This window comes from Onychomys torridus, chromosome X (assembly GCF_903995425.1).
Source record: "Onychomys torridus chromosome X, mOncTor1.1, whole genome shotgun sequence".
Lineage (NCBI taxonomy): Eukaryota > Metazoa > Chordata > Mammalia > Rodentia > Cricetidae > Onychomys > Onychomys torridus.
In genome coordinates, this window is record NC_050466.1 from 100,220,077 (window position 1) to 100,237,521 (window position 17,445).

The 17,445-nt window shown below is 33.4% G+C and overlaps 1 protein-coding gene across 1 annotated transcript in view; it reads right to left on the reverse strand.

Moving 5' to 3' along the window:
- Positions 1 to 17,445, reverse strand: part of Pof1b (POF1B actin binding protein) — a 71,254-nt gene that overhangs the window by 27,593 nt on the left and 26,216 nt on the right. The window contains exons 3-5 of the mRNA XM_036173880.1: positions 15,246 to 15,326; positions 7,442 to 7,543; positions 3,256 to 3,429 (exon numbers count right to left, since the gene is read on the reverse strand). Of these exons, the coding sequence (XP_036029773.1) occupies positions 3,256 to 3,429; positions 7,442 to 7,543; positions 15,246 to 15,326 (357 nt within the window). The remainder of the gene's footprint in view (positions 1 to 3,255; positions 3,430 to 7,441; positions 7,544 to 15,245; positions 15,327 to 17,445) is intronic.

The window sequence follows — 17,445 nt, forward strand, 5'->3', positions numbered from 1 at the left end:
CTCCTAGACAAAATTTTGAATCCTATAATATTGCTTCCATCTTTGAAAATTATCTGTTATACCAGTCCTATCATCATTAATCTACTTTAGGCTTTATTCTTTTCAAAAAGTTTCCTCCATGACATTTTTTTAAAAATGTATGAACAGTTTCTCTTTTATCTTTAATTTTATTTTTTATTCATTTATTTAGCATACAGTGTTCTGCCTGCATACCTGCAGGCCATAAGAGGGCACCAGATTTCATTACAGATGGTTGTAAACCATCATGTGGTTGCTGGAAATTGAACTCAGGACCTCTGGAAGAACAACCAGTGCTCTTAACCTTTGAGCCATCTTCAGCACCTCCTCCATGACATTTTTACATGTCTTCATAGTTTATGGGAATCTTTCCTCATGTATTTCTTTTAGTCTTTCTGTCAATTCTGTGAAGTAGATATAACTACCAAAATTTAATGAAGGGAATGTTGCAGAGACATTTGATATTATTAAGATAAGTAGCTTAAAATATAAAGTGCTGGAGATGAAATGTAGATCTTCTTATCCTGAAGCCAATCCAGACTATTACACCACCAATCCATCTCCAATATCAAAATGTTCTTACCTTTTGTATGAAATTTGGATCTAACACATGCTAACTGTGTAAGTCTCTACAATTAACTTCTTCAAACTTTAGTTTCTTTATGTGAACAAAAAGACAATAATAATACCTTCCTAATTTGATCATTATGAGAAGAAAATTAAACAATATGCTAGTCTACTTGGCACAAAGCTGCCATTGTTAACCTTCTAAAGTAGTATTTTTATTGGTACTTTGCTATTTAAAACCTTTACTAACTATCCATTATATATTCCAAAGTTGTTTTTGCCTTACCATTTTAGGACTTCATGACCTAGGCTTAATGAACCATGTTAATACTTCAACTTAGTATGTTCTTGTCATGCTCCTTCTATTCTATTCAGATGAAACAACTAACTAGTCTTGTTTTTGTTTGTTCCCCTTCTTTACTCTGTGTGTCTGTGGCTGCACGTGTGTGATACATATGTGTGTTCGTGTGTCTGAATGTGGCTCATATGTGCCACTGCATGCATTTAGATGTCAGAGGACAATCTAAGTGTAAGGCTTTTCATTCTACTGTGTTTGCAAAAGAATCATTTGTTTGCCACTGCATGTACCAGTCTACCTGGCCTCCATGCTTCCAGTGATTCTCCTACCTGCCTTCCATCTTGCCATAGGAGTACTGGAATCACAGATGGGCACACTTGCCTGGCTTCACAGTTCTGAGGATCTGAACTTAGGTGCTCATGCTTGCATGGCAAATGCTTTACAGTCCTACTGAGCTATCTTCACAGCCCATGACTAAATTTAGAAACACAAAATATACTTCTCTAAACCTGTAATATTATCCATATGATTTTTCTTCTTTGACCATTGTCTCCATGTAACACCATGGTATCAAAACTGGAAATACTGATCAGTTTTCAAACCTACTGAAAACACCCTTAATCTCCCAACTGAAATTAATTTCTTCTTTCTTTTTCTCCTAAAACACATTGCTTGTTCCTTCTTAAGGGAGATGCTAACATTTTGCTTTGTATTAAAATTTAGGTGCTTCCACTTTCCTCTATTAGAGGAAAACAAGGAGAAGCAAAATTAAAAATTAAATTGAACTGTTCAGAGGTATTTCTATTTGGTCAATTATGACCTATAAAATAATAATTTCAAATGATTTAATCTAATAAAATAGCTATTTTTGTCATTATGGATCCATTTAATGTAAGAAATTTCACATACTACTCTAGAGGCTAATGTTTCCAAGCAGTCAGAGGAAAGATAATTTTAGGCATTTTTTATATTGGAAAACATGAATTTTAAATTACTTCTAGTTAGTTTTATTTACCAATATAGCCAAAGTATATATTTCTAAGCATCAGAAATAATCTAATGTATACTTAATATTAAAACATTTTTAATTCCTCAATTGGAAGGTAAATTTTCTTTTAATAATTTTCTTTCTTATTCTTTTATCTTCTCCTAAGAGTTGTCCATGAGAGAGGTCAATTTGAAATTTCAGTAAGTACAAACGGTGTCTGACTCTTCATTATCATTAGTTTTTACCAGATCGAAGAAAATCTTTTTTTCCTATTATCACTTATGCAGCCGATGATTACAAGACTCTAAAGTCTTCACAACATAAATTAGTCACTCAAGATTGTATCTAAGGAGGTTTCTCCTTAGCAACTAAGTTTTGATTTCTATTTTGTTATAATACACAATAAAGTATAAGACTATTTTGACTCGAATTAGAATAATGTATTCTAAAAGAATATATACAGCAACTAATTACCAGCTTGTGAAATGATATCATCAACAATCATCTCAAATGATAGCATTTGCAACTCGTTGTTCATTTGAATATTATATATCATGGAAATGTGTAACACTAAACAACTGTTGGGCTCATTTCTAAATATCAGTTATCAGTTACAATTAAATATTCATGAATCAAGACATAACTTCATACATTTAATTAATAAACCTGAACGATTTTGTCTTTTGAGAGGAGTCTGGATAAGCTGTTTATAAAATGTTGTAATTTTAAAATGTTGAATTAGCTAAGGTAGTACTGGAGAGCTCACCCTAGTGGGGAAGACAGGGGAAAACTGGCAGTTGACCAACCCTGCAGCTGCCTAGGCCCAGAACCAGGGTTACGAGTTGGCCCACCACAATATCTACATCTATGACCTGCTGGAGCATGTGAAGGAGCCTGACCCAGAGACCCAAAGCTACAGGATCTCCACGACACAGAGCAACAACAGGATATCTAAGAGGAGTCCCAGTGAGGGTGGAGCATCGATAGTGTAGTAGAAACCAGAGGCCTCTAACTAGACCAGTGACTCTTGCAATGAACACTTGCAAGGAAAGATACATGGACAAAGGGGCTTACTGAGTCAGTCACTGTGTCACACTACAGCTTTCATGACAGATTTTTTTCCTTTTCCCTCCTCAATTTATTTTATTGGGGGGGGAGAGGCTTGCAGAGCCATAGGGCAGATGAGAAGGGACAGGAAATGATTGTAATCAAGATGCATGATGTGAAAAACACATAGAAGAAATAAAAAGATAGTAAAAAAAAAACCCACAAATACCAGTGGTATAGTTCCTCAATGTCTGGATGGAAATTTAATATGAATGTTAGAATACTGGTGCAAGAAATGTTCAAGAACTTTGCTAAGCATTCAACTGGTTGGTCTTACCTGTTCATGTATCTGGCTTGGCCCACTGTGGCAGAGTTCATGCCCGATATTTGGGTCACTTTCTGTGATGCATTGGATTTGATGGCTAGAATGGGACTGTTGACATTGTGGAGAGTGGATGATCTGCGGTTGCTGGACAACATGATGATGGCATTGAATTTGAGGATAACATTCCTAAAACACATATACATGTCAAAAAATAGCCACCTAGAATCAGAACTACTAATAAATCAAGAAAAATTTTGAACCAAATTTGAAAACTACAATGTATCTTTTATCAAATAATTAAAGATGTAGAATTTTTAATTTTAATTAGTGATATATTGTTTACTTTATACATTAAGAAAATTTTATTGAATTCTGCTTTTATTTAATCATTAGCTATGACCATCAAACTACTTACCTAGGCATACCATAGAATTACATGTCTAATTAAATTAATATTCTAGTTGTACTTAATCCTAAAACTACTATGAATATTAATTAAACTTTGTTTGATGTTTCAACTGCAGCACCTAATTATATAATAATCCTATGGTGCTGAACATGTAAAATAACTTAAAATTAGGAAGTAATACAAGAGTGAGTTTCAATATCAGGAAGCATGTTTGTATCCCTTTTGGGGAGGCAATGATCTCATGCTTATGAAAATTGAGGAGAGGCTTTTTATTTTTCAACATTGAAAACTACTGATCAGTGCTTTTAATCTAGAAAACATAAGACCTTACTTTAATTCTACCAGGTACTCTTATTTAAATATTGCTTTTATTGAGTGTCTGTGTGGAGTAAATGAATTGTCTATAAATTTTGTATTACAAAATAAGTGAGGGATAAATGTGTATTACAATTATTATAGCAGTGTTGACACCTTAATTCAATTTTATTATCAACTATCTCACTAAATTTGAACACAGAAATAGTATTCTCCCAATGATGGCAAAAATCAAATGATGTACTTCTAGTAATAAAACTAATTAATGACAAAATTGTGACGAATTAATGATTTGTACCTCAGACTCTCTTAGGATGAGGCTTCATTTACATCAACTACAAAAAATCTGGAATTTGCTTTTAAACACAATCTTTTTCACCTGCTTGTTTATGGCATGACTTTTTTTTCTGAGAAGTACAATGAAGAAACTAACATTTACATATATCCATTGTGTGCACTTCAGGTATACTTGAACATTTCTATAGTGTGTTGTTATTATTCTGCCTTGAAAAGCTCCTGCTAATAGCCTGCTTTCAAAGAAAAATCGCTCAAGTTTTAGTCATAACGTTACAGTCACTCACATACAGTCAAGTTTGAAAGTCTAAATTCTGTGTAAATTTTCTTTTTGAGTGTAAAAAGTTGACTTTTATTGAAAAGTTATGTAATTCAACAGTTTAGACTCTTAGATAAAACAATTTTCAAACTATGTCAAATAAAAACAATACCAAGGTACAGAACAGAGGACTTTTTTCTCTGGTTTAACACATAAAATAATCTACACACACACACACACACACAATATATATATATATATATATATATATATATATATATATATATATATATTCTAATATATATGAGAATATACATATATGAATATATATAGCTGCATTCATATAAACAGAGTGATAAAATTCCAAGAGTGGCTATCTGAAAAACAAAAAACAAAAAAACTAGACACATGAAGACCCAGATAGAGAAGTCAAGTACCATTAATGTCATTTGCATTATTTTTAATATTCATCTTATACTCTGAAACTTCTTACTCTATTGCTTTTCAGGTGCCTAAATTATTTTAGAATAAAGAAAAATATACAAGGAAGCACATATTATGAATAGAAACTGCCTTGATAGATATATAAAGGCCATAGAGTCAGTTGTTGGCATTCCTTTCTCTAGACTGTTTAATATGACTCATTTTACAAGTGTGATAGCACTAAGGTCTTTACAGTTTAGAAAACTAACTATATGCTTTAATCAACTTTGCTACAAATCTGCCAGATATATATACATATATATATGTATATATATATATATATATATATATATATATATATATATATATATATATATATATATATAATCTGTTCTTTTATGGCATAAAATATCTTTTATGGCAGTATTGGGAATTTAAAAAATGTGTTTACTCTTTTCAGTCTTGATGTTAAGATGAAAGCCAGAGCTTCATACTTACTTTACAGCTGTAGTTCTTAAATCCAACTACCAAGGTTATTGTTTTAAAGAATAATATTCATATGGGGATCATAATTTGAAGTATATCATAATCTAAACTTTAAAGCACAAAATATCAAATAATTATGATAGGTTATTTCTTTAGGTAGAGGGTAAAAAAAGAATAATATAAAATACAAAGATTTTAAAAGGATAATTATCTTGCAACTAGCACTACTTTACCAACTTTTTCTACAAAGGCCTTTTTTGTTCTTGGACAAGTCTAATTTCAGTAGCTACTTGTATTTGATTCAGTTACAAGTGTCAGTAAATTGTTTTGTTTGGACCTTAGTTTTGTCCAGCATGCCATGGTATAGCCTCTGTCAATGAGGAAACAACAAAACAAAAAAATTATGCTTTGTTCCACTTGCACAGGTAATTGTAATTTGGACAGTTTATATAACAGTTATAAAACTGGCAAATCATTGAAATTATTAGTGAGGAAATGTGAGTACAGTCAAAAAATACTGATATCAACAATAAGCAAAAGCAGTGTTCTTAAAAAAAATCTTTCTTAATTGTTTCAGCTACAAGAGTGGTAAGACAATGTATAGAATAGTCAACATTGTATTCTAGAGGCTATAAAACAGAAATACTATTCATTCTCATTAAAACAATAACCTGAAAGCAACATTAAATGATGCACTCCAAATACTCCTTCCTACTTAAAATGTGTGAAACATCATTTTTAATAGCCAAGTTGAATAAATATAAATGTAAGTTGATAGTTTTGGAAATTATTACTTGGAAGATAAGAAACATCCAGTGAATTTTTTCTACTTGATATCATAATGTTGGGCTCCTCCTCAGGAACACTTGTGTTTAATGCCCTAGATCTTTAGAAACTATTCTGTTTAACAAGCAAACCAAAAAGTAGACATCTTGATGATTATCATTCTGGAAATTTATGTCATTTCATTTTTATTGGGCATAAAATAAGGAATAACATGTTATTCCCTGCAAGTCTACTAACAACTGCCAATAAGTGCTTATAAAAATAGAGCATGTTCTCATGCCAAGAAGTTTTAAAACAAAATCCAATACATTTTCAGTGTGCTTCATTTATAAATAAAAAAAAAATGATTTTGTTATCCAAGCTGATTTTATAATATTTAACTGCCTATTATGTACTTAATTGTTACCCATACTCCATATTTGTGGTGATGTTCCAAGTCCCAATAATACAGCATTTGCTTTACTTTAAAATATGGTCTTTTTAGACAGAAACAATTTAGAGTAGGCTCAATTTACTAGGGTGAAATCCAATCCAATATGACCAATGTCCTTATAAAAATGAGAAATTTGACATAGAGATAGCCATGCAGAAGGGGATGATGTGAAGATGCACATGTAGGGCATCATGTGATAACAGTGGGGTTGGAATGTTATGCAATCAAAGGGATGCCTGAGGCTTCCACAAGCTAAGCTAACAACAAAAAGGATTTCTTCTCTGAGAGTTTCAGCAGGATGATTGTCTTGTCCTACACAGTAGTTTTTATTTCTGCTTTATAAAATTGAGACAATACAATTTTTTCTTTAAAGCGCTCAACTAAAAATGCTACTTAAAGCTTCAGTTTTCTATATCTTTCAGAATATTTTAACTATCTGTTAATACATACTATTCATTTAAGTCTGAGCATATTAAAATAATGAAGATAACATTATAGCCTTTAAAATTGTTTTTTGTAAACTAGTTTAAAGGAAACACATAATATAAAGTTCAGTTTCTACCATTAACTTTTTATGTGACTTCAGATTCCTTTTTGGTAAAATGTACTTCTCAATAAAATAAATATAAAAATAATAAGGATGGCATGAAGAACTGTAGGCATGATGACACAGTACAATTCACAGTGGTCTTGCCTGGTACTTGGTAATTGAATATTACTTCAGTTCTATTAAAACATTCATAATTCAAAAATGTATACTTGTAAAACAAGTTCTAGAACAATTATTACTTACCTGATCTGTATTTAACTTCTCCACTTTTCTTATTGTTTTTTCATAAATTACATTGTTTCCTGGGAAGAAGTGACTGCCTCTTAGGAAAGGAGACAACGGTTCCTAATAAGAGATTAAATAACATGTTTGGATAGGAAAGGTGTAGTTTTTATAGGAACTCCAACAAATACCCAATATCTAATACTCTCTGAGGTAGTAAGAGATTTTAGGAAGACAGTGAAATGATTCGTCAGTAAGTTACTTCCAGTAGAAGGAAATAATTTTAAAAACAGTCCATTATCAATGAGAACAATTTGAGTTTCTATTATTTGTTCTAGTTCTCTGGGGGAAATTTGAAGGAAGTAGGAAGGATAGCATTTGTTTCTCTGGGTGAGAAGTACAAAGCAGATTGGGTTTGAGTGTCTATGGATCCATTGGTTCTAAGGCAGGACACTATACAAGTTTCTTCTAAGGTAGTCTAGCATGAGGTCACTATCATTTAAACTGTAGTCATAGGCAGGTTTCTTTCCAAACAAAGGAATTATTAGGGAAATTTAGAATAAATATAAGTCACTCCTACTAAACCATAAGTAGGTAGAACTGCATTAAAGCATTTTCCTAGGACTCAATTTGAATGTCCTTGAAGTGTACCATTCCTATTTGTGATGATAATCAAGGCTAAGATTCTCAGTACAACCTATGTTTTGAGAACTGACAGTAGAAGCTTTAAGAGCCACTGTATCTGTGTATAATCAACTAAATTGCTGTAATATGAGCCAAGTGCTTAGAAGATTTAAGTAAATGAAACAAGGGCCTGTGATATGTCTTAGATCGAAAGACTAATAAAGAATCAAACAAGGAGTCCAAAAGAAATGTAATGTGCATCACATTCTTTTTTCTCCACTTTTTTTTGTTTGTTTTGTTTTTGAGAAAGGGTCTCACTATAGCTCTGGCTGCCCTGGAACTCTTTATGCAGATCTTGCTGGCTTCAAACTCAAGTATTGGTGAAACTCTGCCTCCAAGTGCCAGGGAATTAAAGGTGAGTGCCACCACATTCAGTTTCTCCCTTGTTCTGATTGTAATTTGAGTCATGAGGTTGTTTCATTCATTGATTTGTCACAAAACAAAACTGTATTCATTTGTTTTTAATGTATTTATATTAGATGAAATTGCTAGTATACAGTAGAGATTGTTGATTGGAAAACACTATAATTACTCTCAGCGCTTAGGCTGGCCTAAAAGACTGATTGTTAAGGAGGAAAGAAATTTTGTAGCTCAAGTCTGCAGATCCAGATTTCTCAATGACCAGATTAGAAGTGGTGGTTACAATCACATAATTGCTAAAAAAAAAAAAAAAAGAAAAGAAACAAAAGTAGAAATAATAAGGAAATCTTAGAAAGTTTTAGAATCAAGACAAAAAAAAATCATTGAAATCAGAGGGAAATTAGGAAGAAATTGAACACAAAAATGCTCCGTAGACATCAATGGGTAAGAATCACAAAGCAGATTGGATTTTAGCTGCTGTGAATCCATTAACACTGACTTAAGAAAATCAGTGGAAGCAGGCTTAATGGAAAAGAAAGGAATGAAGTCATGAAGCAAGAGTTAACAGTTCTTTCTTCATCATCTACATGCAGTGGATACTTAGGTAAGTAAGGCGTTAACCTTCTCTGAAGTTCAGTGCGCTTATCACAAGGATAAAATATAAAGGATACCTTGGATCAAGTGAAATAATATATTTTAAGGTACCATCAATTTTAACTTTTTGTATACTGGTTTTTAATACATAGTATCATAATATTTCAATATATTAAAATGATTTTTGAGAATTTTGTCATAATATTTCGATGACAAATCATTTAAATTATACAAAGTAGACTGTTTTGAAGGTAAAGTATTGACTCTGAATATTTAATACTAGATAAATTGATAAATGAGAAGGGATGGTAGTAACTTTTATCTTGATGATTTAGAATTTTCTAAAAGAGGAAAACAAATACCATATTTTCTTCTCTAAGAAATGTAACTCATTTTAAAGCTTTCTCTATTATTAGTGGTTTTTCAAGAAAAAAGAAGCTAAGATTTATGGAATACTGATTCTCCTTAGAGTATATTTTGGTTTTCCTGTAGAAATAACAATAAAAAACCTCATCCAAATTTAGATTATTACTTTCCCAAGTCTATAAGAATGTAACAATAAAATATTCATATGAGTAATTGCTGTAGAAAAACAAATCAGCTAGAAAACTTTAATCAGGCATTTTTGAGTTCTTAACTGTTGAGGAGGTCAACAGTTTTACTGCTTTGGTATATTCTTTTCTTCAGTCTCTACATTTGATTTGGTGCCAAATCCACCCTAAAAATTAGCAGGTGTTTTCAAAATGATTGATGTTATAACTTTAATTGTTACTTTCAAAACCTCTGGCAGCAGTTCTCACATTTAACAAAGTATGTAATTCCCAACATCGATTGCACTGTTCCCAGGCCAGAGAGCTATAATAGAGAAACATTTTTTAAAACCAAAATAAAAATTTGTTCATTACAAATTCAAGTTATTCAGTTTCAAGCATTGCCTCCAAGCTTTATGATCATACTTGGATTAATCAAATTCTATAACTGTAGTTCCAATACCTTTTATTTTCCACAACCCCTATCCTCATGCTCACTCACCCCTTTCCTTCTGGAGAAAATCAAATTAATGTAGATAATGTGATATCACCATGTTTCTCGACACTGCAAAAAACTACCCTGTACATTCTGTCCCTTCCAGCTCATCAAGGAGGAATTCATACCTTTTTTTTCCTAAAGTTGCATCTCTATATGTACCTGAAATTTTATCCTCTCTTTTCTCCTTCAGAATCTTATCTCATTTGTCCCTTTACTCTGTTGGATCATTACCCTTACCCCTTACTGATTCATTCTATCTACAAACCTTCCAGGGTCTCCAAGATTCAGCTTTCTTCTCTAATGATACCTTTTCTCTTGCCTTTGATCAATATCCTTTTCAGAAAGGCATCTCTCAATTAACTTCCTCCACTTCCCTTTGAGAAGTCCATCCATTAACTTTCTCCATCTGGATTTTGCTCCTTTAAGTATATTGAAAGTGTTGTTTTAAATACCACTGTCAATTTCTTAACTGTCAAAGCTCATTCTCATATCTATGGTCCTTAGCTTTATGCTAATTTGATATGTCTATTCAATGCTTCCTCTATTTCAGTGGGTCCTTATTTCTGCTCCTTTGAAATAGGTATTTCTTAAGGTTCTGACCTTAACTTTCCCCATTACCCCACAGCAATAACACTCATATCTTTACCTTTGGCAATAAACTTTAGATACCAACTCTCTTCCATATATCTCATATGTGACATTTAGCTGTGTCATTTTAAATGTTCACTAGGTACCCTCTCTATTATGCACCTCAGACCCCACTGACTCAAGCAGATCTCATAGTATTCTCCTTTAATAAACCAACTTCTCCCTTCTTCTTCTTCATCTTTTCTATTGAGCCACCATAGCCCAGTGTCTCCACCTATCAGGCCTTTAGGCTCACATTTAACTTTTCTTCTGTCAGCCTTCCTACCCTGGATTAGCTGTCAGAAAAGAGAAGAATTTGTGAAGACTTGAACAAAGCACACCTATTTAAATTTATTTCCTTATGAGTATAATGATTCTAACATCATGTGAATTGTATCAATATATTACATGTCAAAACAAATCTTTTTCTTGATTTTCCACAAATAGCAAATGTGTTGTTATCTGAAGTCAACGTGCAGTACAGTGATTGAATGAGCATAGCTCCCACAGGTCCATCTCTTTTAATACGTGGTCCTCAGTTAGTAGACTCCTTGAGAAGGATTCAACATGTGACCTTGTTGGAGGAAGTATGTTACTGGGAATGGGCTTTGAGGTTTCAGAAGCCCATGCTATTCCCAGTTAGTGCTTTCACTCTCGCTCTCACTATCGCTCTCTCTGCCTAGTGCTTGTTGATGAGTTGTGAGTTCTCAGCTCCTGCTCCTGCTCCCCTGCTATAGCTGTCTGTCTGTTATCATACTTCCTGCCACTACGGCTATAGACTCACCCTTTGGAATCATAAGTCATTAAATTAAACTCTTTCTTTCAATGTTGTCATATCATGGCAATAGAAAAGTAACTAAAACAGGAGTTGGTATAATGAGTGAGCTATTGCTGTGATGTGTCTAACTATGGTGTTTCATTTTTTTTGTCTGTTTTTTTTTTGGAGGAAAGTGGAAAACTTTTAGATTTTAGATTAGAAAAGTGGTTGAATTTTATAAGTGGGGCTTTATGATCCATTGTAGTAGGCTATTGGAAGACAATAAGGTTTAGAGCAATGTGGACTATGGTTATCCTGATCAACTGGCTTCAGAGGTGAACAGTATTAGCAATTAGGATAACAACCATTCTTGCTGTATTTTCACAAAGACTGTAGCTGTTGCTCTTGTGCTAAGAATCTGCTGGAGGGTAACCTGAAGAGTTTTAAACTGGTAGAGAAGATTTTGGTATAGTCAACTATTGACTGTGTCATGTGGTTATGAGTGTTCACTATTATGCAGATCTACAATGAAAAAGAATAAGCAGAACAAAAAGAAACACAAAATGTACAGTTTGAGGAGAAAAAAAACACTAGGATATGTAATGTTGGAGCCTTAGTTTGTGATGAAAGATAAGGAGAAATGTAATAATGGTAGTGATATCCTCAAGGCAAGACTCCACCCAGTTGTAAGCTCTCAGCTACCGCTCCAGCACCAGGCTTGCCTGCCTCTTGCCATGATGGTCATGGACTCACCCTCTGACACTGTAAGCAAGCTTCAAATAGATGCATTCTTTTATAGGTTGCCTAGGTCACAGTATTTTGTCATGTCAACAGAAAAGTAACTAAGACTATTTGCATTTTCTACTCACCTTACCATGTATTTTCCACAGCTATTTGTGGACATGACTTACTTCCTATCCTAAAAGAAAATGTAAGCACCTTTGGTTTAGGAAAAATACCTTATTTCTTTATTCTTACTTGAAGGCTATAGAGCAGTAGTTTTCAACCTGTGAATCTCAGCTCCTTCAGGGTCACCTAGACCACCAGAAATATGTGGTTCTCTTTGTGCTGCTTCTAATATGAAGAAGATACTCTATAGCAGTGGTTCTCAACCTTCCTAATGCTGCAACCTTTAATACAGTTCCATACTGGTGTATGGGTTTATCTGCATGTAGGTGGACCCACCTGGATAGTCTCAGTTCCAAAGACCATCAGAAACATCACAAAGAGAAACTTAATGAAACTGATAAATATCATTAGATTTCATCTACTATGAAACAAATGTGTTGTCTTCATTTTGGGATAAAAAAAACAGTATATATAAATCCTATGATTACAATAACAAATTGAGAATAAGTAAAAATCAGGAGCAACCACAAATAAAAAGTGTGAATAGAGGTAGAAGGAATTGCAACAAGACAAGTCACTTAGGATCAGCTTAATTCCAAGAAGAAGAAATAAAGCTTAGAAAACCTAGGAGGTGAAAGAGGATGGGGTTATTATTAAAGAGCCCCAACTTCCTGTAAACATTGCAATTAAATTAAATGTTCTAGAGAGATTTAAAAGTGCAAAATACACTTAAAAAAGAAAACAGGGCTATATATGAACAGAGTATTAAAGCTATTTTGCAAAACCAGTTAGGTTATTTTTGTGTACAAAGCATGTGGCTTGAAACCTGTTTTATTGTTCAATAAAGGACAAAGTTCAAAATCTTTAAAATGACCATTTTTTCTTCACTCTTCTGTTAGATATCTAGAGGAAATGTTTGTAGTTCAACATGGCCTGAGATAACGAGTTCTTAGAGAAGCAAGCCCAGTGTTCTTAATATGTCCTTACTTATACACATATGCCTAATTTTACTACCTTTTAAACAATACGGTGTATAAGTATATATATAACTACATAATTTATCCAGTAATCATTTAAGGTCCATTATGAGTTGTCCTTCATTTGTTAATTTTTCTTCTGCATTATTCAAATCCATTTCCAACTTTGTCACTTTGTAACTCAGTGTTCCTGTAGCATTTAAGAACTTAATTTTCCTCAAGAATAAGGAAAGTACATTTTAAAGAATGCGAGTTCTGGGCCAGGGAGATGACTTGATTGATAAAGTACTTGTGTAAGCATGAAAACCAGAATTTGGATATCCAGTATTCATGAAAGCCTGTCTCTGGTATCATACCTGTCATCTTAGCCTTGGGGGAGAAAAAACAAGTAGATACCTGGACCTCACTGACCAGGCAGGCTAGTCTTACCTATAAGCTCCAGATTCAGGAAGAGACTTTGTCTCAAAAGGAAAGGTAGATAGTGGTTGAAGAAGACACATGATGTTAACTTCTGATCTCCACGTGTACTTACACACATGGGTACACATAAACATACATATACATATACATCATACTACCAAATACAAGGATATATACCTATGTAAGTATAAGGACATGAACCATGTGGGTAAAACGCAGATTAGATGTATATAAATAAGTACAGAACATATTAGAAATTCTGTCTTTGTAAGAAGCCAGTATTACAGGCTATCTCCATTCGATTCCCATCACAGGATTGAGAGAGGAGTGAAGGGACAAAGGTACGGAAACATACTCTCCCCACTAAGGTTCCTCACTGCCCCTTGTCCAGCCACCTTGCCCCTGTTTCCAGACTTGTTGCTTAAATATTTGATTGCTCAAAAAAGGAGCAGCAACTGCTTTAACTATAATCACATCCTCTTTCTATGTTTACACAAACTTATAAAAACTCAAGCAAATATCCAAAGCAATCATCACCTTACTCAGATCTTGTGTGTATACAAATTCACACAGACATGCGTGCACAACTAACAGCTTCCTTAACTAAGGAGACACAAGAACAGGATTTTAATAAGTAAATTTAAAAAATAGGAAGTGGAATAGATAGTAGTAGAAGTACATCCTCTACACCATCTAGATTTGTAGCAAAGATGAGAGTCCACATTAACCCCTTCATTTCTACAGCTGGAATACATACTTCATCTTTCAGGAGAGGGAAAAATTGTTTCTCATTATAATGGAGAAATGTAGAGTAAAGGGAAGAATGTCATATGTCTATCCATACTGCAGTGTTTCCTATTGGGAGACTGATGCCTTAAAATGCCAAGATACTCTGTTGCTACTATAGATGTATATGTGTATGTGTGTGTGTATGTACTTAAGGGATATTTATTATTATAGAAAATTGTTTTCTTAATTTTCTTCTCAAATTAGACAGAAAATAATATGTACTTTGTAAAACATAATGTTATATAACTTAGTTAGAAATATAATAACGTAAATTTCTAAATAGCTTATTACTAAGTATATAATTCATACATCACAGGCTATAAGTACAAGGAAACAGTTTTGAGCTATGGACTTTTAATTTTCTTTTTACTAGTCTGCGTCTGAAAGGCAAATCCAAATACACTCAACCTTCCAACTCCTGGTGTTATAATTGGTAGATTTTATAGGAAGCCTGTAAAGACCTTTGTCCCTTTTTTCTCTGGTTCAAAGTGCACAAAAGTCCCTGGCAGTGCATGGGTGGGGCTATAGAAAGGAAAGTATACCAGCCAAGCTGCTTGGAATTTTTGCTTTGCTATATCAGAATATATTCAGTGCATGGCTACCTGAAATTAAAAATAAAATTTTATATTAATGATTAGAAATACACTTTCTAACTGGAAGACAGGCCAATGATCTGTTTTTAAGGATCTGGTAACTGACTGACTCATCCATTGGAAAGACAGATCACATGACACCTTACCTGGTCAGGGTTTTGTACTATGTATCTCCTAATGGTAGTTTGTGGATATGTAGTAACTTTCACTGTTGGAGAATGGAGTTCCTGTAAAGAAAAATTAAATCCATATAACTACATAAAATTATCATTATTTGGTAACTTAGAGGCATCAATAATAAGGAATAATTTTCATAGTGAACATTATATAGTCATTTTCATGAGCAATGATAAGTGACTTTATGATTTATTTAACTTCAGTGTTGGAAGTACTTTTGCAAAGCAGCATTTTGTGCAATGCTGTTGTAAATACTTGCACTATACTAATTTCTATTTTACCATACTTTTTCACATTTTATTATGTTTCCATTATATATTCTTTTCTACTAGAGTTTGGCAAGTAAAAATTTCTATAAGAACTAACAGCTTATTTTTCCTTACATTCTACCCTACATCTTAAGACTGATCAATTCACAAGACCAAATGACTCAATAAATACTTTACAAAAATAATGGAGGTATTTTTCTTTCATAAAATATTGAAAATTAGTATTTCTGTGATTCCAGTTCCTAATTCATATTTATATTTACATACTGGAGATATATTGGATTAGAGTAAAATTGTGTAAATGGTGCTAAAATATATTAAATACAGTACACTGTTTTCCCTTTTATTGTACTTCTCTTCCCACTTTGGAACAATGCTGCTCCTTATTTTTATGTCTAAGATTCCTGAAGTCTTCTGAACCACCTAACACACAAACAGAAATGATAGCATTCATGGCATTGAATAGAACATAGCATTGTTTTCTGTTTTATTTTAAAGCCTGTTTAAAATAAGGGCCTCTGAACTGCCCTAAAAATTATCACTTACTTCCATACCTCCTACTTAGTCTGAGGCAAGAAAATTGGGAAAATTGAAAATCTAGCAAAGTGACTTGAATCTAAATAACAATTGGTTTAAAGTGGGTGTCTTCACTGGGGTATTTATTTTTAAGGTATTCATTGCAAATTTCCCTTTTCCTACATTTTACTAATCCCTTTTCTTTCTAGACTTTCTCAGAGTGAATTGTGTTGCAATGGCATGTTTAGATAAAAACTTAAGCTTACATTAAATTCATGTTAAATAAGTTACATATAAAAATTACTCATAATGTTTATGACTTCAATTTCTTTTGTCTTGCAGACATGGGACCTAACTGTGAATCAAATGCACTATGGCTTCCAAGCTCTTTGTTTTTTGTTTGCTTTGTTTTGTTTTGTTTTTCTGTTGCTCCAATCCACCTACCCAATCTGGGTGCTAGAAATATTTCCAAGGATATGGACAGTCATCATACATCACAAGGATAGCACCATATGACAATCCCTATGGCCTGGTACATACCCCTAATGTAATCAATAAAAAAAGACTCATACAGTATAAGCAAATACGCACATTAAAAATAAGTGGGGCCGATCAGTAGAATAGCACAGTGTATTTGTATCCAAAAACCCAAGAGGGTATCTCCCCTTCTCCTCTCAGTCTCTATTACTTGCTGGCCTCTTGGAACTGTTTGATGTACTCACCATCTAAAGAAGTCTATACATTTCTGTCTTTTGTTAGAACTGGACCTACTTGTACATGCTTCAGTTTACTTTGCAGATAATCTATATCAGAATTGTGTAGATGAGTTCAGTGGAGAACTCAGTGCTGAGGAGGTTGGGAATTTCCAACTAGTTTCTGCCAGTGACGATTTGTCACCACAGAAACAACACTAGACAGCCACTCTGATGCTCCCTATGCAATATGAAGCAGATGCAATCTTGGCCCGTGGACGTGAAGATCTCCATTTTTTCCACACCTCCCCCACTATAGCATAATTAAGAGGAAGTCTTCAGGCTTTACATGGTCAAAGATACTAATAGATTCATGCTGCAGGCCACTTGCATGGAAAGGAGCAGGAGAAGCTGGGAGCTTATTGATCACCTTGTGTGCTAACTTCTTTTAAGAACTTAACTTTTTTCAAGCACATCCATCACCCATAGATGTGTCCTTTTTGAAAAGGTTAGTAGCTTCCCAAATCTAACACACTTAGGCTCCAGCTCCTTTGAAAATGCCTTCAATTTATGGACAGGTTGTAGTGTCATAGTTCTAGATTTCATTGCAATGACTGCATTTCCACCAGACTTGGTGTGTTTGGGCTTGCCATTACAGTAGGTAATATTACAGACAGAAATATCTTGTCAGA